A 22,828-nucleotide genomic window follows, 5' to 3' on the forward strand; every position below is an offset into this window, starting at 1 on the left:
TCAACAATTTGTGATCCCCAGAGATTTGTTTTTAGGGATTTACAGCTGTGACACCTGCTCTGAACTATTTTTGGGAGTAGCATACACCCCCCTAAAGTGGCAGATACTCTGGGAGTGGTGATTACTGCATTTGGAAAAGGTCATGAGGCATCAGTGTATTACTCCCTGCTAATTCAGAGTCTGGAGGACAGAGCTTCAACCTCTCTCAAGAGATTATGGGAGAAAGATTTAAACTTGGTATTGGAGGAGGGAGAGTGGGCTAGGATTCTAAAAAAATCAAGTCTGCATCTAGAGATGCAAGGGTGCACCTTATGCAATTCAAGATTTTACACTGATTTTATTGGACCACCTCTAGATTGTATAGGCTTGGTCTTAAAGACACACCCACCTGCTGGCGATGCAATCAGAGGATGAAGACATAACCCATGTCTTTTGGGGTGTGTTAAGATCCAGGAATTTTGGTTGAAAGTTCAGAGTCTTGTATGTGATGTATTGGGCACTCGGATTTCATTTTGCCCCAGACTCTGTATATTGGGCGATGGTGTGGTCATTGATGTTGAGAATAGGCACTTAAAGAGTTGGGTCCTAACTAGCGTCATGATCAGACAGGTTCTTTTTAAGGGGTTGGAGGTCTACTGGAGTGCCCTCATTTCATGAGTGGTGCTCAGAGATGGGGAATAAGCAGAAGCTTATGCACCACAGCTCCCGCCATCACTCCTGGGCTAGTGCATCTCTTAACACCAGGAGAGTGAGGTTTATTTACGCAGCTATCACGTACTAGCTGGCTACCGTTACATCTGTACCATCTGTGCTGCATTTCAGAGTGGTTTTAGCTTGTTAATTGATTAGCTAATAGATTAATGCCTGATTACTAAATGTGACTCTTTTAAACTGGGAAGGAGCCAACAGTTAACCAGACAGGCATGTTCTTGACTTGTAAGGCTGTCAGGTCAACATCAGTTTCACATATACAACAAACTTCACATCTGAACACATCAATCTGTGCACTGTGGCAGGAATGACATATAAACAATGTCAACAGGTCCACAACAGGTGTCAGAAAAGTGCAATAAGATCTCAAGCAACTCTATACAAATCATCTAGATTCCAGATCCACTCAAGCCAGATATATCGATATATCACCAGCCTTTAGGTGGCATTGTTGAGTTAAATCTACTGACTAATGGCATTAGTATTAAAATCTCCAAAGCTGCAAAGCTATAAAAACAACTCTTGTTCTTGATGTTCATTCTCACCATTTTTGCACACTTCTTACAAGGATTAGGTGGTATATGGCAAAAATTGATGTTTTACATAAATGTTATATAATATAATATTTTATATAATTGTTACATAAAATCTAAACCTTTTACTGTTTCATTCAGACCCCACTAGCTGTGTGTATCCAGCATTTCAGTGGTGCTCAGAATGTACTGCATTCCTTAAAAAAAAAAAAAAAAAAAAAAAAAAGCCATCTCTCCATTTCATTCTGTTCAAGGTCAGATAGGCTGAATTATCAAAGATTTGATGTTGTGGAACAGGTAACAGTTTGGGAAAGGCTCTAAGAGTTTGAAACCAAACATCAAGCATCAAGTGGGTTTTGTGGGTTTTAGTTTTTACTGTATGTCTGGAATAGAGATGGACGGCTGTACAGAACAGATACAGCAGTGTCAGTTTCAAGTATTTCCCTTGCATTATGTATAGAGGTATGCAGCTTTGAAGATAACGCTAACTTTTTTTTTTTATCAATGTGGTGGTACCTTTATATATCTGGTAGTGTATATTGAGGCTCTTGTAAGCAAGAATAAATCATATGGAGAGTCACCTTTAATGAGAAGTCATGCAATATAAGCATTAGCAGTGCAAGGACTATAACCGAGCACTAGCTGTTCTAGAAGACACTTTTCACCCAAAGAAATGTACAGCACATCAATTGTAGTGGCAGGCTAGCAGGTAGATTGCTAGGTCGTCACTGTAATAGCCCACGTCAGCAGCGACAGTAAAGTGTAAGACAATCGAAGCCAGCAAGGACAGCTAAGAATGGAGAGTGTATCTGATATCTATGTTTTGTACATACTGTAATAGCTGTTTGTAGACCACTGTAGCTCCGTGCAGAATACACACTCACCAGAGGGAGTGTTTTTAATGTCTATGAATGATTATGTTAGGGAAAAAGATAAATAAAAACATACTATTTAATATCAAAGCCATGATACATTTAGCATTTAGCAAAGACTTTCCAGTCTTCTTTCGTTACTATTTAAAGAGATAGTTCATCCAAAAATGAAAATTTTGTCATCATGTAGCCTGATCACCCTCGAGTTGTTCCAAACTCGTATGACTTTCTGTCTTCCGTGGAACACAAAACAAGATATTAGGCAGAATTTAGGCCTCATACACCATTCAGTATCATTGAATGAAAAAAAAAAATGCAATGATAGTGAATGGTGACTGATGATGTCAGTCTCTAACATTACCTTTTGTGTTCCACTGAAGAAATAACATCATGCATGTTTGGAACAACATGAGGGTGAGTAAATAATGACAGAATTCAAATTTTTGGAATTTTAATTCTTTAAGGCTGCCACTCTTTAGGATTTTTCATGTCTTTGTGTTCCATTAGGGATCTTACTCTTGATGTCTTTTAAAAATGTCTCGCTTAACACAGTTTAGTCTGACATGCCCTGCCTAATTCATTAGTGGATTTGAGGGCCATTAAAAAACATTTTTACAGAAAAGCTTTGCACTATCATTAGACTCAATGAAACAGTCCTCTATCATGCACACTCCATATCCACCCACTACCAGCTCATAAAGAAGACCATTCATACCCTGTTTTACTCTCCTTGCAATATCTGGCAGCAGATTCACCAGCACGCTGGCAGATGGTCTCTGGTTGCTAGTGGTAACCACTCTCAACGAGAAGCAACAGTTACTCTTCTCTGCTCCCTTTGAGAGAATGACGAAATCAAGAGGTACTGGCATATCGCAGCCTTTGTCAAAAAATGGGCAAGCCTGCAAGAAAATTCCAGTTAACATGACTGCACAACAGTCTTAGCATGATGCAAAAGAATATATTTGTGCCATCACTGGCCAATGCTTGGTTGCAAGTACCTATAAGTAAGTATATCGTTGATTCTCACAAAACCTGTTAAGAAAATGTCCTGGTCACATTTAACACACACAAAACAAACAAACAAACAAACAAAGAAACATTGTATTTGCCATAAAAGAAAATTAAGCCTATATGCAGGGTCATTAAGATTATTTGCATTGTGACATTATTTTAAGGAAACATTTTACTCCCCAATTTTCATTATTGCAACTTTTTCGGATGATTGACTTATACTTTGTTTTCAGTGATGATTCTCATTACAGTATTACAGTATAAAAAATATGCAGTTGTGCAATGATTTTAAAATATTAATCAGCAAAAATGAAAGGCAGTACCAAAGCAATTCCACTATGATGTATAAATACTTTACAATTTAATAATCTATAATTTTTTTCACATTGCAGTAAAGAGAAATTGGGTGGTAAAATGTGCAAAAATCTTAATGACTTTAAAAATTGGCTTCATTTTTGTACAAAATATACTTCCATACAGTACTTGTGTTTTTTGATTTTGTAGTAAAACTGGACGAGGACATTTTCTTGACAGGTCCACCTTTATCTGTTGCTGGAATTTTTCTGGTAAATAACACTTGATATCCACTGAATGATTTGCATTCTTTCTCAAAAGTGGCAGAAATGCCACCTAAAATGACCTAAATGCCCCACATAGTATTTAAAATGTGAAGGCAAAATATGCCACTGTGGTGAATTAATATATATTTTTTAAATTAATATATAATAGATTATCATAACTACATCAGTTAACACGAACACTGAACAATACGTTTTAATATTTCTTAAAGGTGCACTCAGTAATTTGTTCCTCATTAAAAAAGATTTACTCCTTAAGAAATGAATTGTGATTTTGAAATATATGTCTAAAATCATGATCACTCACATGAGATGAGGACTTCAGTTATATCAGTAACCTTATAAAAGCTGTTTTATTCTACATGGAGAAGGTCTCCTCATGGGGGCTGCCATGTTAGAATCACCTGACCAACCGAATACAACTTCCTTTATTTCAGTAACCAGCCTGATATTGGACACTTTCACTCATGGATTAAAGTAATCAAAGGTAACTGTGAAAAGTGAATTTCTATGGACCTTATTCACGCTAGCGCCATCTTAGATTTTTAACGGGAATGACAACGAGGGTGTGAGGGATAGACTTACCATCTCTTCAATAGGCACACACGGGATAAATCTGTAAAAATCTCCTTGATCACATCCGATTTTCCACAACTCATGTAGTCTGGAGTTTTTTTGTCTACTGAATGCTCTTAGAAAGATATTTTTTCAATGTGTTGTTCGATGCAAAAACACTTTAAATTGTAGTACAGCCCATTGAAGAGACTGTAAGTCTATCCCTCACAGCCTCGTTGTCATAACCATTAAAAATCAAAGATGGCGCTAGCGTGAATAAGGACTATATTGGCATCTGAAACGGAAAACGAATGATTTTGAGTGCAGTGCACCTTTAATGTTAATTTCAACATAGCCTACTGTAGAACATTTTAACATTAAATGTTGTATAGAAGCCTACAGGCTGCATATTACCATTAGTTAATGCATTGTGAACATGAAACATGTTAACTGTAAATTATTAACTGTAAATATATAAATTAACATTAAACAAGATTAATAAATGCTGTAAAATCATTGTTAGTTAACGATGCCTCGTGCATTTACTAATCTTAACGATTAGAGCCTTATTGTAAAGACATAAAGTAGTTGATTCCTCTCACTGGTTGTGCCCTTGCTGTTGTGAGCTTGCAGTAAAAAAGTGTCCAGACAGGGGCGTCAGCGGAGGGTAGTTGTAGAAAGGGAGAAAGGGGCTGGCCGAGGAATGTCTTCAAACCAATGACAGGCTCGAGCTCAGGCGCTTTACGCCGTGGATTCGAGTTGGAGCGGAACGCACTGACAGCAGCGGCTTCGCGTCTATGCCTATTCTTGCAGAAATCAGTCAAGAAATCTGCCGAGACATCCGCTGCATTACAACAACATCCGTTTTTAATTTCCTCGGAAGAGACGCGTTGCATCGCCACGACCGCAGATGTACTAACGCGAAGCACTTGTTCCTCTAAACCCGAGTCCACCTGAGTGTGTGAGAGTGGAAGAAAATTATTTATTTCCAGCAACGGACTGTGCTGCTCCTATTCCACACCGGGACCGGGAGGGGAACCCAACCACGTCATTTAAACAGGAATAACAGCTTTTATTTGTCTACGGCGCGGTTGTGCGCGTGCAGTTTGGACTGTAAAGTCGGGTCCGAAGGGACAGATTGTGTTTTTCCATTTCGAGCTCGGAATTCACGGGTTCAGAAGAAATTCCCGTCCACATCTGAGTAGTTTGGAGAGACTGAAGGAGCGCGCACCATGCCACTTGCTCAACTGGCAGAACCATGGCCCAAAATGGAGCTGGTGCAGTTGGAGACGGAGGTGAGTGGTGGTGAAATCACAGCTCTAAAATGAACTGACTTTCACTGATTTAATGTGCGACTATAAGGATTTGTGACTTATAGATATTTTCAAACGCCTTAAACAGGTTATCTGTTTGTAATCTCAAATCACAGTGGTACAGAGTTATGTAGGCATGGTTGGCACTGGCAGTCTTCACTCAATGCTCTGTTTGAGCGCGAGCTTTACGCGCAGCGCACTGAAGTCAGCGCAGGTCAGATGTTTTGTAACATTGGAGCTTGTATCATCCATATGTCAACACACATCCTCATACTGGCATTTAATAAAACTCCAATATAGGAATAGGTTTTTTGTTTTTTGTTTGTTACCAACTGCTCAGTGAACCGGCCCTTTCCCCAATCTCTTCAGTGTAATTTGGCTTCTCTTGGGCAGGGTACATGTGAAATGTTAAAGGAATAAATATAATTTATCTATTGTTGACATGCATGAGCAAACTTTTTAAATCACTTACACCGACTGAATGGGCATCAGATGCATCTGTCTGTTCTTAACACTCAAGGACTGTCCATGAAGATTGTTTCCTCTTTTATTTCCACATTGTTATTGGGATATTTTTTTATTTTTATTATTATTATTATTATTTTTTTTTTTTTTGGTGAACACAGTTGTTAAGGATAAATCTCCATTCCACAGCATAGAGAATCTAGTCTCCCAATAACAGTCTCATGTTCGTAATGATTCACATGCATCAGTACGCTGAGCTTAAGTAATAAACGTTGGGGTTTTGCAAAGTGTGATGTTTTTTTTTCTTCAAAACTTTACATTTCCTTTCTTTTTGATGCATGCAAAGATACATCTTTGGTTAGCTTGATCTATCTTTTGATCATGCACATACAGACAGACTGCGGTGTTAGCTGCACTAAACAGTGTACTTCTTAGTTACTTTGAGCCTAGTAGTACAGTAAACAATCTTAATTCACGTTTATTTTCATGAACAGCAGTGGAATTTGTGCCACTAACCTCACCCAGTGGCCCAGATTTATAATAAGGCAAGCAGAGACAGTATTGCCTGAGAGATTAATTGAAATGGACGGATGAAGATTTGATTTGTTATCTTGCTCTCAAACTGATTCTGAGCTCCTTTGAGATTCACATTAACAGGCAAATTGTTAAGATTGCCACAACTCTTTTGTTTCCATCGTTGTAATCTGTGTGATTCTGAGCACAAATGGACTTTTAACACAATTTCCTCCTGGTCGCTCAGCCCCTGTAATGGGTTCACTAATTAATCAGCCTACAGCAGGTTAGCTGCAGGAAGGAACATTTCTTCTCAGAACTTTGAATGAGGCTCTTTTTGCAGACAAGAGTGAAAGAGAAATAAATAGAAAGGATGAGAAAGTGAGGGTGAGAGAAAGAAATTCAGCAGAAACTAGTCTAAATTTTTTCATTTTGCAAGTGTACTGGTAGGAATCTTGCGAGAGCATTTAAATAAATCCCACAAGACTCTAAAGAGCTTCCCTAGACTATAGGCCAAGAACATATGCTGCACTATGCTGCATTTTAAAGGAATACATCACCCAAAAATGAAATTTCTCATCATTTACTCACCCTCATGCCATCCCAGACTTTCTTTCTTCAGCAGAACACAAACGAAGATTTGTAGAAAAATATCTCAGCTCTGTAGGTCCATACAGTGCAATTGAATTGTGACCAGACCTTTGTAGCTTAAAATTACATTAAGGAAACATAAAAGTAATCCATATGACTCCATATCCATATCTTTTGAAGCAATTTAATAGGTGTGGGTGAGAAACAGAGCAATATTTAAGTCCTTTTTTACTCTAAATCTCCACTTTAACTTTCATGTGAAAGTGAAAATAAACAGGCACCACATGTGACTTTCAAATGTAAAAGTGAAAGTGGAGATTTAGAGTAAAAAAGGACTTAAATTTTGATCTGTTTCTTACCCACACCTATTATATTGCTTCAGAAGATATTGATTTAAACACTGGAGTCTTATGGATTACTTCTATGTTTCTTTTATGTGATTTTATTTTTTATTTATTTTTTTTTTAGATATTCTTCTAAAAATATTTGTTTGTGTTCTGCTGAAGAAAGAAAGTCATACACATCTGGGATGGCATGAGGGTGATAATGAGAGAATTTTCATTTTTTGGTGAACTATCCATTTAAGTCATGTCAGAATGATCATATTTTCAAGTTGAATGTAAATTAACACAACCATAAAGTCATAATTACCAGTGGGAAACTTTTTTATTTATAATGATTACAGGGGGTTACTGAGATAAAGCGAGTAGTGTGAATGCTATTCTGAGATGCGGGTTGGTGCTGTTTTGGTGGCACGAGGGGGGACTTACACAATATTAGGCAGGTGGTTTTAATGTTGTGGCTGATTGGTGTATGGTCATGTTACAATCATAGCGATTCTAGGGACTCTGGGGGCCCTAGGCAAAAAAAAAATGGGCCCTTCTGCAACCCCCAGTGGTGAAATATCAAAGCTGGAGATTAAGCCTTTCTAATGATGTAGCTATATTTTGTTGTGATTAAATAAGAACTGTATGGAGAATAACATGCAGTGAATGTAAACAATACCCATCATGACTCACATGGCCGTTGACAATCTTTTCATGAGAAGGGATAATTCAGTAAACATTACAGATTCTGTACCAGTCAGCACTGTCATGCCTCTCCTCCTCTTTTTTTTTTTTTTTTTTTTCCCTCTCTTCTGACTCCCAGATTAGTACGTCGGACGTCCTCTTCATGATGCCTGCATCCTGCTCTTACTTGAATTTGATCATAGCTAAAGGGATGGGGCCCCCTAGGGGGGTTTTCAAAAATGTCATTCTAGTGTACTAAGCATTGCCAATCATTGGTTTCAAGTGTCGCTGCTGTGAACTACTGTAACACACTATCAATACAAATAAGGGGAACATGTTATTTACTGTATTTATTTTCTCAATGTTCTAACACTCCTCAAACAACAAAAGCGCTGTAGAAGAAAACAAAAACATTTGTGCTAGAAAAAAAGAAAAAAATTACATCTCGCCTTCTTTGTGGGTCTGGCCATAAGACTGTGGCCTATTTATAGTGCTCAAGCTCTGATTTGTAGGTGAACTCATTATCTAAAAGTGTTTTCACATGTGTCAGTGTGGCATAAGCACTGGATGTCAACCCATTTTATTTGTCTGAAAAAAAGAGAGAAAAGACTGTCACTTCCTCACTCAAAATGCACACTGCATGTAGCTACCAGATGCCCAGAAAATGTGAAGAACTACTGCAATTTAACAGAATAGGATTATTTAGGACAAACCACTGAAAAGAGTGAAACCAGAGGACTGTACTACTAAAAATCAATCCAAGACTTACACTGCAGATGTTTTATTCAAAGGGGTCATATAATCATAGATTTTTTTTCTATTATTGATTTTCTTTTCCCGAGGTGCACTTATATTTTAGCAAAGTTTTTGCACCAAAAACATTTTCTGTTTTTCACCCTTTTTCTGACTCTTAAAATTAAACAATTAAAGGTGCAATATGTAACAATTTTCATGTAATATTCACCTTTTTTTTTGCCAATGTGTGAACGGCTTGTAACACAACTTAAAAAATGAGCCCTTCCAGGACTTCCTAGGTTGCCTATTAAAGCCTGTAGACTGATTTTCACGCGAAGGGAGCGGGTCACTTTTCCCGGAAAAATCCAAAGGATGTGACGTTTATGCGCGCTCCCGAGAGCCTTACCTCAGTGCGTCTCTTCCGCTATTCAACAGTGACAACAAACTGCAACATTAGGTAAAGTTATCTTAGAGATGGAATCCAGCAAGCGTCCGGCTCCCAGCACAACACCGACTCCTACACAACTCTGAGTAAGCCAAAAAAAAAAAAAAAAACAGTTATCTACTGAATCCCATCTGGCCAAACGGGAACATGGTCGAGCGAAAACTAGAGTGAACATCGGCAGGGCATTTGATTCCTGGAGGGACATTCGTTCGGTTTTGGGGATCAAAACCGACCTTGAATTGGCGTTCTTCTTATTAGACAGGTAAGCTTACATTACTTGTGTAATATAGTGCCATAAGGATTGATCTGTGTAATTTTAGCTAACTTGATCTTGCCTGCTAACGCTGACGAATTGCAAGCTACCTTACTTCGTAACTTTCAAATAAATTCAACGATATTCTCTTTATACTAAAAGTCAGGTATACAAGATAAATTTAAGCAAATAAGCTGGTTTCTTATTCGTAGTACAACATATGACATACAAAACATACAATAGTGCAACAACTGCAGTGCAACAGTAAACTGTCTGGTATAGTTCGGTAGTATGTAGCTGTATGTGTGTATCAGTATGCTATGTTAGCTAATAAGTAGTTTTAGTTTAGTCTCAAAGTTTGTAGTAAAACAATCATAACTGTTTAATATTAATTATGCTACCTCATCTGTCAGCATGATGCCGGTGGATCACGTTCAGCCTCTTTGTACGTTACGTCATTGTTTTGGCTGATGCTCACTCGCGTCCCAGTGGAGTGTGTGGATGAGCGTGAGTACGAGCAACAGGTAGCTGGCTGCAGTTCACTTAACAGCCACAGGTGTCATTAATAACAAGGGTTTCTGAATCTTACATACTGCACCTTTAAGAAATAACATAACCTTTTTTTTTTTTTCTTTTTTTTTCTTTTGTTTTTTGGTACCTTTCGAGTTCAGTGGAGTTTTTAACTGACCCATCCTTTAATCTTTGCAGAGCCTACATTACATTGTGACAGGTTCACAAAAAAGCCATTCTGAAATGTGCCGCTGAAACTGGACTGAAATGATCCGGGATCTTTAAAATAAACCTCAGCCATTCATTTTCTAACATTGGGATTCTGCAGAAGCATAGACATAGTGGCAGGTGCTACACACAACTAGGAATTGCACAAAGTTTAAGAGATTACTCTTATCATTCATTTTAAAATTAACACTGGTACAGCTTCAGTGAAACTGTAATAACACTGTAAACTAAAAACATAAAACGAGCAATAATGATGGGGATAAAATATACTTTATTAAACATGAAAATAATATGATTAATTATGCAATATAACAATTACAAGAAGTCAATTTCAGAAGTCGTACATTTAGTAAACATGCACAGTAACTTCATAGCACAACGTAGATACATCGCGATCTGTAAACACACATGTAATGTTAGTTTCATAAAAGCATGACAACTCTACCAGACAAAATACTGTTTCCAAGCATTATAGCAGGTAAACAACTTCGCCAAACGGATAACAGATAAACATTCATCCAACCTGCCATGATGCTGTCCTGAACTGTGTGACTGTGACTGACTGAACTGAACTGAACAGCGTCCTTAGCCAGAACATAAGACAGCTGGTACTTCTTTCCTGTATTTACGGACATGACGTAATGACGCAAAGAGGAACGACATAAGCCAACGATTTTCCACCAAATCCGACCCGACATCTCAAAATACACATTTTTTTTATTTATAGGCTTACTGTAGTGAATTGGGGTAAGGTAAGGACATTGTTTTGAACACTGATTGTTGATGTACTTAATCAATAATGGCAATTTGTTCATTTTTAACCAAAAAAATCGTACATAGTGCAGCTTTAAGTGCAGAATAAGCTGGTTTTGCAGCTTAATTGAAATAAATTGTCTTTTTTCACTGAGGAAGTTTTGAGTTCTGAAAGTTACAATATGTTGTCACAGTACAATTAATTGTTTAATTTAATAGATCAAGGAAAAATGTATTCCACCTGCATGACCCCTTTTATCTTCTGATAAGGTTTAGCATAGCGCTGTGACCCATGTGATGGCTGCCTTGTTCACTGGGGCTTTGCAGTGATTGTGTTTATAATCATTAATGCAGAAAAAATATAATTGGTATTGTTATATCAAAACCCTGCTGCTACATGGAACCTGGAGTCAGTCTAACAGAGACTTCCAACCTAACCCTTTCAAGAGATTACACAAAGTTTACATTTTCAGTGTTGTGGAGAACACAGGAAAACACATTTTAGACTGTGTGCTTCCATTAAAGGACAGGAAGGCCATGTAGGTAGTGTTCCATGAGCTCCAGGAGTCATGGATTTCTGTTCTCACTCCATCTCAGGGATTTACTGGCATTAAAGTGTTTACCAGATTACAGGGTTTACCGTTATGTCGTCATGACAACAAAATCGTAATTGGAAATAACACATAGTCTTTTAAAGGAATGTAAGCAAGTTATTACAGTTTGATTAAAGATTACAAAGACAGACATTTTTTATTTGGAATAATGTGCTCACATTACTCATTCACAATATTGTAAGACCAGGAACATGCAAGATAGTAAATAGGATCCATTTTGATTTCATGTTGTCTTTAGTATCTTCTTGCTTTAAATATCACATACACACTGCGTCACATTGTTCCAGCAATTTACTTCGTAAATATCAAATGTTTAAAATGATCAGTTTGTTTCTGGTCTCATCTGTCAGTGTGTGCAGTGGTTTGAAATGAGAGAAGGCATAGTGCATGATGGGAGTAGGGATCTGGAGATATTATGATCCGGAACTCTGAACTAAGAGCCAGATTTCCTGCTGCCATTCCCTTTAAAATCCATGTCACCTGTTAATAGCAGTCAAATTCTCCCACCCTTGTCATGAAAAATAGTGGATCTTTTTGATTTCTCATCATGATTTTATTCATCTGTGATTTTCTTTGTCTCCTTTTTCCTTCCTCAACTCTGTCTTCCTTTCCTTTCATCTCTCTGTCTGTCTTTGCTTCTTTCTGTTTCCTCTTGTTAACTGGGCCACAATTATTCTGTCGACCTTAGTCTTTCATCTGTTACTTATAGAACTTTGCATGCAGTCTTAGCTACATGCAAAGACTGCATGCAACTGACAAACAAACAAAAAATTATTCACTAATGTTTCCTTTGTGTGTGGATTTGAATGTCTGATTCATCAATGAGTAAAGTAGAACTATAGAAAATGAAAATTCTGACTCATGCTGATTTTCTTTTTCATGCTATAGCCTATAGTATGCACAACATCATGAAACTTCAAACTTTTATTTCCTGTTTCTCATTCTTTTTACTTATGTGTTTCCACACAATTTTCCACATTTTAGAATAAATCAAAACTATAAAATAATACAAATGTAAGAATGGGATGTATGTAGTAACACAAAAAAATTATATTTTAAGGTAGTACTTAAATTTTCTTTTGCATTCTCTCAACTAACTTTGTGAAGGATTCATCTGCAATGTTTTTTAAACAGTATTGAAGGAGTTCCCATGTACGCCGGGCATTTGATGGCTGCTTTTCTTTTCTATTTGGCCCTTTTTAATAAAAATTAAAAAAAAAAGAATGTTTTTCCAGACTTCAACTGTCCAGTTGTGGTGAGCCTGCACCCACTGCAGCCTCAGCTTTCTGTTATTGGCTGACAAAAGTGGAACCTGATGTGGTCGTCGTCTTCCACCTCAAGGTTCGACATTTTGTGCATTTTGAGTTGCTATTTTGCTCAATGTTATTGTACAGAGCGGTTATCTGAGTTACCGTAGCCTTTCTGTCAGTCCGAATCAGTCTGGCCATTCTCCGTTGACCTCTCTCATCAACAAGGTGTTTCCGTCCGCAGAACTGCCGCTCACTGGATGTTTTTTGTTTTTGGCACCATTGTGAGTAAACTCTGGAGATTGTTGTGCGTGAAAACAGCAGGAGATCTGCAGTTACAGAAATACTCAAACCAGCTTGTCTGGCACCAAAAATCATGCCTATTTTGGTCTCGTCACTCCAAATTACAGTGTGCCAGAATCTGTGAGGTGTGTCAAGGTGTTGTCATTTGTGGCATTGGCACAGTAAAGGCTTCTTTCTGGCAACTCGACCATGCAGCTAATTTTTGTTCAAGTATCGTCATATTGTGCAACCACACCGTCTTTTTCCAGAGCAGCCTGTATTTCTCCTGAGGTTACCTGTGGGTTTTCCTTTGTATCACGAACAATTCTTCTGGCAGTTGTGGCTGAAATCTTTCTTGGTCTACCTGACCTTGGCTTGGTATCAAGAGATCCCCAAATTTTCCACTTCTTAATAAGTGATTGAACAGTACTGACTGGCATTTTTAAGGCTTTTGATATCTTTTTATATCCTTTTCCATCTTTATAAAGTTCCATTACCTTGTTACACAGGTCTTTTGACTGTTCTTTTCTGCTCCCCATGACTCAATATCTAGCCTGCTCGGTGCATCCACGTGAGAGCTAACAAACTCATTGACTATTTATACACAGGCACTAATTGCAATTTAAAAAGCCACAGGTGTGGGAAATTAACCTTTAATTGCCATTTAAACCTGTGTGTGTCACCTTGTGTGTCTGTAACAAGGCCAAACATTCAAGGGTAAACTTTTGATCAGGGCCATTTGGGTGATTTCTGTTACCATTATGATTTAAAAAGGAGCCAAACAACTATATGATAATAAATGGCTTCATATGATCACTATCCATAAATAAAAGACCGTTTTTTTGCATGATCAGTCATATTTTCAAAATCAATGCCAAAATTTCACAATTTCTGCCAGGGTATGCAAACATTTGAGCACAACTGAGATATATATATATATATATATACACACATACACACACACACATATATATATATATATATATATATATATGTGTGTGTATGTGTGTATGTATGTATATACAGGTGCATCTCAATAAATTAGAATGTCGTGGAAAAGTTCATTTATTTCAGTAATTCAACTCAAATTGTGAAACTCGTGTATTAAATAAATTCAATGCACACAGAATGAAGTAGTTTAAGTCTTTGGTTCTTTTAATTGTGATGACTTTGGCTCACATTTAACAAAAACCCACCAATTCACTATCTCAAAAAATTAGAATACATCATAAGACCAATAAAAAAAACATTTTTAGTGAATTGTTGGCCTTCTGGAAAGTATGTTCATTTACTGTATATGTAGTCAATACTTGGTAGGGGCTCCTTTTGCTTTAATTACTGCCTCAATTCGGCGTGGCATGGAGGTGATCAGTTTGTGGCACTGCTGAAGTGGTATGGAGGCCCAGGTTTCTTTGACAGTGGCCTTCAGCTCATCTGCATTTTTTGGTCTCTTGTTTCTCATTTTCCTCTTGACAATACCCCATAGATTCTCTACAGGGTTCAGGTCTGGTGAGTTTGCTGGCCAGTCAAGCACACCAACACCATGGTCATTTAACCAACTTTTGGTGCTTTTGGCAGTGTGGGCAGGTGCCAAATCCTGCTGGAAAATGAAATTAGCATCTTTAAAAAGCTGGTCAGCAGAAGGAAGCATGAAGTGCTCCAAAATTTCTTGGTAAACGAGTGCAGTGACTTTGGTTTTCAAAAAACACTATGGACCAACACCAGCAGATGACATTGCACCCCAAATCATCACAGACTGTGGAAACGTAACACTGGACTTCAAGCAACTTGGGCTATGAGCTTCTCCACCCTTCCTCCAGACTCTAGGACCTTGGTTTCCAAATGAAATACAAAACTTGCTCTCATCTGAAAAGAGGACTTTGGACCACTGGGCAACAGTCCAGTTCTTCTTCTCCTTAGCCCAGGTAAGACACCTCTGACGTTGTCTGTGGTTCAGGAGTGGCTTAACAAAAGGAATACGACAACTGTAGCCAAATTCCTTGACACGTCTGTGTGTGGTGGCTCTTGATGCCTTGACCCAGCCTCAATCCATTCCTTGTGAAGTTCACCCAAATTCTTGAATCGATTTTGCTTGACAATCCTCATAAGGCTGCGGTTCTCTCGGTTGGTTGTGCATCTTTTTCTTCCACACTTTTTCCTTCCACTCAACTTTCTGTTAACATGCTTGGATACAGCACTCTGTGAACAGCCAGCTTCTTTGGCAATGAATGTTTGTGGCTTACTCTCCTTGTGAAGGGTGTCAATGATTGTCTTCTGGACAACTGTCAGATCAGCAGTCTTCCCCATGATTGTGTAGCCTAGTGAACCAAACTGAGAGACCATTTTGAAGGCTCAGGAAACCTTTGCAGGTGTTTTGAGTTGATTAGCTGATTGGCATGTCACCATATTCTAATTTTTTGAGATAGTGAATTGGTGGGTTTTTGTTAAATGTGAGCCAAAATCATCACAATTAAAAGAACCAAAGACTTAAACTACTTCAGTCTGTGTGCACTGAATTTATTTAATACACGAGTTTCACAATTTGAGTTGAATTACTGAAATAAATGAACTTTTCCACGACATTCTAATTTATTGAGATGCACCTGTGTATATATATGTATATATATATATATATATGTATATGTGTGTGTGTGTGTATATGTGTAAATTCAGTCTAGTGTGCCACAACTTTTTACTAGTAGTGTGCAGTTTGTCTCCATTTCTCTCTCTCCCTTTCTCATAGGTGTGGCCCAGCAGAAGTACAGCATTACCTGATCTTAAGGTGAAAGTCGAGATTACATAATGGCTTAGTTGCATTTTCCTCCTGCTTAGAGTCACGCTTAAAAGAACAGTCTGACCTGCCCAGGAATTCTCAACTCCCACTTTATCTCCTGTCAATTGCATTGGTGTAACTTACCGGGGAAGTGAGTCACATGAAGGGACAGGTCAGAGGTTTAATATTGGTTCCTTCAGGGCCAGAAGAAATAAAATTTTTCCTTTTAAATGTTTTTTGTAATTTTTTACTGTTAAAGTCCCAGGGTTATTAAACTTTTGGATTTTTTTTGTTTAGTTATAATTTCTAGCTTGTCCCCTATTGCATCTATATGAAATAAACAATTAACTTTTTGAGGTTTTAAACTGATTTTACATAATGATGTGTGGAAGAGCTCATTTCTTGACCACCGGTGGGAAACATAATGGTAAAGAAAATGACAGAAAATTGAGGCAAATATTTTTAAGGTGATAAAAAAGTAAAAGTTTACTTAATTTTTGTAAATGTTACATATGATGTTAAAGTGTGTAAGAAAATATAAAAATGTATTTCAAATAATTTGTAGATATTTGTTATAGAATCATTTCCCCCTTGTCCCACTTTACCAACACTGCCTGAAAAAAAAAAAAAAAAAAAAAATCTGGTATTTGGTCATAAGAGGTTAATTTTTGCTTTTGACTAAGAGACATCCTTCTATAAAGGTATAATCTGAGGTTATGTGGCATTTGGATCATAATTAAGTGACCAAAAAAGAAAAAGAAATACAATATATATATATATATATATATATATATATATATATATATATATATATATATATATATATATATATATAAAAAATGTGTCACTTAATCAAAAAGTGTCCCACTTTGCCCATATTCACCCTATAGCTTTAGATGTGTATCAAGCTAAAAGTAAAATAAGTTTTTACAAGTTAATTTTAAACTTTTTTTAAAATGTAATTTTTATTTTATTTTAGTTCATTTTTGGGTTTAGTTTTAGTTTTTTCCAATCATTTCAGTTTTTATTTTTATTTCAGTTAACAAATGTTTTTTCATTTATCAATAATAATAATAATAATAATAATAATTCCTTACATTTATATAGCGCTTTTCTAGGCACTCAAAGCGTTTTACTTAGTATAGGGGGAATCTCCTCAACCACCAGTGTGCAGCATGATGATGCGACAGCAGCCATAGTGCATCAGAATGCCCACCACACACTAACCAATGGTGGAGAGGAGAGTAGAGTGGTGTAGCCAATTCAGGGATGGAGATTATTAGGAGGCCATGATAGATAAGGGCCAATGGGGGGAATTTGGCCAGGACACCGGGGTTATACCCCTACTCTTTACGAGAAGTGCCCTGGGATTTTTAATGACCACAGAGAGTCAGGACCTCGGTTTAATGTCTCATCCGAAAGACGGTGCTTTTTACAGTATAGTGTCCCCGTCACTATGTTGGGGCATTAGGACCCACACAGACCGCAGGGTGAGCACCCCCTGATGGCCTCCCTAATACCACTTCCAGCAGTAACCTTAGTTTTCCCCATCCAGGTACTGGCCAGGCTCAACCCTGCTTCGCTTTAGTGGGCAACCAGGCGAGAGCTGTAGGGTGATATGTTCGCTGACCAAAATGTTTTCATTTAGTTTTCGTTAATGATACTGACTCCTGCCATAAACTCATGCCATTGGTTGATCAGTGTTGCAGTGCACAAGCTCAAATTGTCACAGAGCCACACTTTTCATGATTATGGACACTTTTCGGGGAAATAAACGTATAGCTTACAGTATATGGCTTACTTATAGCTGTCTCTGCTTTAAACTGGGAACAGGAGAAAGTGTTTGATCATCCCTTCACCCTTAAGTCTGGCAGGGCTGCAGAGTTGACGGTTGACTGGGCTAATAGTACACATTCAGAAAAATCCTGTATTCCTTGTGAAAATAAAATTACTATGTACAATATTTTTCATGCCTACAGTTAAATGTCAGTCTAAAAACCTGCTCCCAAAAACATTACATTACAGTACAGGGTTTGTGATGCCACACAACGGATTCATGTTCAGTGTGGACAGACAAAATGCTTGTCACTTGAAATTTGATACATTGCGTCTGGTTAGGTGTTAGACTGTAAATCCTTTTTTTTTTTTTTTTTCTTTCTTTTTTTTTTTGGGTCCCTTAAAGTTGAAAAGGAATTGTTCACAGTGAATTGCAAACTGCAAGCCTCTAATTTCCATTCACATCTCCCTCGCTCTCTCTCTCTCTCTCTCTTTCTCTCTCACACACACACACAATGCACACTTTCTGTCACCTCTCTAAAGAACAGTTTACTCCCAATTACATGCAGGCTATTTCCGTAATAGGGTCACATTATGGGAGAGATGTAAAATGTTTTTTTTTTTTTTTTACAGCACTTTCATTTGCATTAGTCAGGAAAACAGTTTCAGGGTCACATGTAGCAAGCAGCCTCCATCAAGAGCCAGTTAAGTTGGTTTTGTTTCTTCAGTTTGCATTTCACATGCAGACTCCTCATCCTTTTGTGTGTGTGTGTGTGTGTGTGTGTGTGTGTGTGTGTGTGTGTGTGTGTGTGTGTATCTACTTTGTTCATTATGTTCAGAATACAGTTGAGTCTGTTTTTCCAGGAAAACAGAAGTCATGCTAAAGTTTCTGTTCCATGTATTTTAGCCTTTCATGCTTTTTAAATAATATCCTGAAAGAAAAAAAACAATATTGTTAGAGATGTTCGCACATGTGCTTTGCTGAGATTTTGTGTGTGTCTCTGTTTGTCACAATCAGTGTTTGTTTTGTGGTGTTGGGCTGTGCATGATGGTGTACATATATGTTCCTGACCTTTCCTGACCTCAACTTGAATTGGGTGAGAAAACCAAGGGCCGGACTTATCAAAGTCCTTTATCCGTTAAATGTGTGCAGTGTTAGCAGTGTGAATGATACCAGCACTGCTCTTGCTCCCATATCAGTGTCATTACAGATAGCTGGTGTTGACAGCTCGCTTTAGAAACCGACAGCTAATATCAGTTCTTGTATTACTGAGCTGATATATTAAAAGTAAAGTGTCTAATTTCTGCACCACTAGTGGCAACGAACTGAATTGAAAAAACAAGGACCGTTTCAAACAGGTTCCTTAAACACTCCCCCGTCTGCCACTGGTCAAACAGATAGGTCTGCCACAAACTCATACCATTGGTTGAGCCACTGTTGCTGTATGGCATGCTAGATTTTAAAACCAAATTGAGTTTTTAAAAAAAATATATAAATAAAATAATATATATATATATATATATATATATATATATATATATATATATATATATATATATATATATATATATATATATATATTTCTTTTTTTTTCTTTTTTTACTTTGAATATGTTTAAGTTACAAATAAAGAGAAAATGATATAAGAAGTAGTAGTTTTCATTTCTACAGTATATAATTCACTGACTGGATTATTCAAAAATAGGCATTACAGTATGGTTATTTAATATATAAACCAATTTTGCATTGATTTTTTTGGAAAAATGTAACTATATTGTGATTTATATTGTTATCATGATATAATTTTATTCAGATCATTTTTGGTCATTGTGGTGAGCAGGGCGGGCAGAGCGAGGCCGGGAACATAAGTGGTGAATGAGGTCCACCTGTGTGCCACACCGGTCTCGCATTCCAGTGAGGGGTGGCAGGAGTATTTAAGGAGAGGAGACAGAGGCAGACGAGAGAGAGAGACGCACAAAGCTGTCTGTGTGTGTCTGCATGTTTTGTCAAGCCGGCCCCAGCTTCCTACATTCCTTAATTGTTACTCTGGTGCCGAAACCCAGGAAGGAGGAAGGATGCGCTGTCAGGGAGTCCTCGCCGCTGACTGAGGATTGCGATGCCGAGGGAGTGCTCGATCCGGTGGCGCTGGAGCTCTGCATTAACCGGCAACCGAAAAGGACAGCTGAGGGGTCCAGTTCCATTGCCTGGTGTCATAGATGGAAACAGTACAGCGAGCTGAAGGCCAGTCGACGGTGTGTCCAGCGAGCCCGTCTCTCTCTGCTTTCTCCTCTCTCTCTCTATTCTCCCCCTCCCCCTCTCCTTCATCCTGTTCCCACTCCCAGGCACGTGCGGGTCGGACCCGGAGACCATCCTGACATGTCAACACCCCCTCCCTATTTCACAGGTCGGATAATTCCCCGACCTGAGTTTGGCGATGGGGGTATGTGTCAAGCAGGGCGGGGCCGAGCGGCGTCTGGGCAGTGCGAGGCCGGGAAGATAAGTGGTGAATGAGGTCCACCTGTGTGCCACACTGGTCTCGCATTCCAGTGAGGGGCGGCAGGAGTATTTAAGGAGAGGAGACAATGGAAGACGAGAGAGAGAGATGCACAAAGCTGTCTGTTTGTGTCTGCGTGTCAGTGGGGTGTATGCTGAAAAGTGGTGTTTTATTGTGTGCGGCTGAAAAGTGCAACAATAAATGTCTGCGTGTTTTGTCAATCTGGCCCCAGCTTCCTCCGTTCCTTAATTGTTACAGTCATATCGCCCAACCCTACATTTGAAGATGGCCAAAATTCTCACTCTTGACACTGTGCAATTTGGAGACAAATGAGTGAATTCCATTCAAAAGTGATCATCTATATGGCCTACTCAGTCCTTTATGTGGGTACTCTTGAGGGAGCATGGGATTACTGTATGAATGTACCCTTTGCTAACAGTCTTTTGGAAGGACACTTTTGCGAAAAGTTTCATTTTCTTATTTTAGTATGGAATGACTTCTTGAGTGGTGTTCTCGTTTCGCAGTGCACTTCACTTTTTCACAATTTGCCCAATGTCTCGGTCTCTGCAGTTACCACGGAAACTTTCTTTTCTCAGACCTCTTGTGCTTATTATCATCAAAAGTGACATTGGCAGTAAATCAGAGCTTTTCTGAATAAGACGAGTCTTCATAACTTCCAGAGTTACTTGAATAAATCGATCTGAAGTCAGTAGAAATGAATGAGCATCTGACTTGGCACAAGACTAATCCTTGATCTCTCTCTCTCTCTCTCTCTCTCTCTCTCTCTCTCTCTCTCTCTCTCTCTCTCTCTTTGCATTTTGTTTTTCGTTCTTCTCACAGCTGCCAGAAGTGCTTTTTTCCTTCCTCCCATTCTTTGGTGCCCCCTTTAATTTTAGAACCAAGTGGATTTTGAGTGGATTATTGAACTTTCAAAAACGTATTTTTTATTTTGATAAATTGAATGATTATTGTATGTAAAAAAAAATAGTGTTTGTCTAATATATTGTGGAAGAAATCTTTATTCACATGTCTAAATTTGGTAAGTCTTGTTGAGTCACATGTTCTTGTATAGGTGGCGTCATGCTCACAGGGAAGTTCGAGCACCCAAGAGAAAGTGCTTAATTGCATTAACTTATGTGCAGTTAAGACTTAGGTTTTGACTTAAAGAATTTACCAAACAAGCTTTTCATAGCCTATATATTCACTAGATGAAAGTTTTTGTATATAAAGATATTTCACCAGATGAGGTTTGATGAATAATGTTTATTTTTATTCAAAAGACATGAAGTTGGAGACACCATGTATGTGCTGATGGAGCACGGATCTGTATACTCAAATTTTTCTTTGCATGCCATCACTTCACTTTAGAACACTTACTTACCTAATCAAAATAAAAAAATATACATTGAAGTGAGGATAAACATATGGATGAATATTGTCAATGATGAAAGATTTAGATACAGCAAATCCCCAAGAGGGGTCAGTAATTTGTTTTTATTTCACCTCTGCTGTTACAAGAACTGTAGAATCTTCCAGCACTGGCCACAGTTTAACACGGAGGAATAATAAAAAAAAATCTATCAGCAACTATTGGCTAAGGTTTGAGGATAATCAATAGTTCCAAAAAGCAATTATCGGTACAGATTAATCGGTAAAACCGATGCGTCAGTCTGCCTCTAGTAGCTGAAATACATGCATTTAATGTTTTCATCTGTGATCACACTCTGCTGCATATCATCACAAACGCTGATTATAATCCATAGTGATTCTTAACTTGAAATATTGAGTAAGCTAACTCATACATTATGGTGGCATTTAACTTGAAATTTAATTGTTTTGGCTGAATTTAAAATTACCATGTAGATTAAACTTACTGTAACTAGCTAGCAAGTACTAGCTAGAACAGTGAATACTAGCATATTTAATGCATGCTAATTGATATTACATACTTTGATTAGCATAGCAATTGCTCAGTGAGTAAAGCAGTATCTGCATGCATAACATGTACCAGTCCTCAACCTAAGGTCAAGCTCCACTGTTCACCAAAAGTGGTAACATAACAGAAACTCTTCTAAATAACACACCAAAACATTAAACACCCATAAGTCTCCCCCTTTACATTCATCTTGCACAAAGACACTATATATAACACTTTATTTTAACATTTACTTCGAGTGCCATGCAAAGCATGCAGTGAAACAGAAATCCCCTGCCCAGTTTCAGTTCTATTTAAAGAGATAGTTCACCCAAAAATTAAAATTCTCTCATCATTTACTCACCCTCATGCCAACATCCAGATGTGTATGACTTTCTTTCTTTTGCAGAACACAAATTGTGATTTATAGAAAAATATCTCAGCTCTGTAGGTCCATACAATGCAAGTGAATGGGTGCCAAAATTTTGATGCTCCAAGAAGCACATAAAGGCAGCATAAAAGTAATCCATACGACTCCAGTGTTTTAATCCATATCTTCAGAAGTGATATGATAGGTGTGTGTGGGAAACAGATTTAAGTCCTTTTCTGCAAGAAATTCTTCTCCCTGCTCAGTAGGGGGCGATATTCATG

The 22,828-nt window shown here is 37.9% G+C and overlaps 1 protein-coding gene across 2 annotated transcripts in view; it reads left to right on the plus strand.

The window, feature by feature from the left end:
• Positions 1–4,992: 4,992 nt before the first annotated feature.
• The window catches only part of LOC127411424 (ribosomal protein S6 kinase alpha-1), a 106,638-nt gene continuing 88,802 nt past the window's right edge, over positions 4,993–22,828 (plus strand). The window contains exon 1 of one of the 2 annotated variants that reach the window (XM_051646979.1): positions 4,993–5,555. In XM_051646979.1, the coding sequence (XP_051502939.1) occupies positions 5,493–5,555 (63 nt within the window). In that variant the 5' untranslated portion in view covers positions 4,993–5,492. The remainder of the gene's footprint in view (positions 5,556–22,828) is intronic. The other variant, XM_051646980.1, reaches the window with a different exon arrangement.

Source organism: Myxocyprinus asiaticus, chromosome 20, assembly GCF_019703515.2.
Source record: "Myxocyprinus asiaticus isolate MX2 ecotype Aquarium Trade chromosome 20, UBuf_Myxa_2, whole genome shotgun sequence".
NCBI lineage: Eukaryota > Metazoa > Chordata > Actinopteri > Cypriniformes > Catostomidae > Myxocyprinus > Myxocyprinus asiaticus.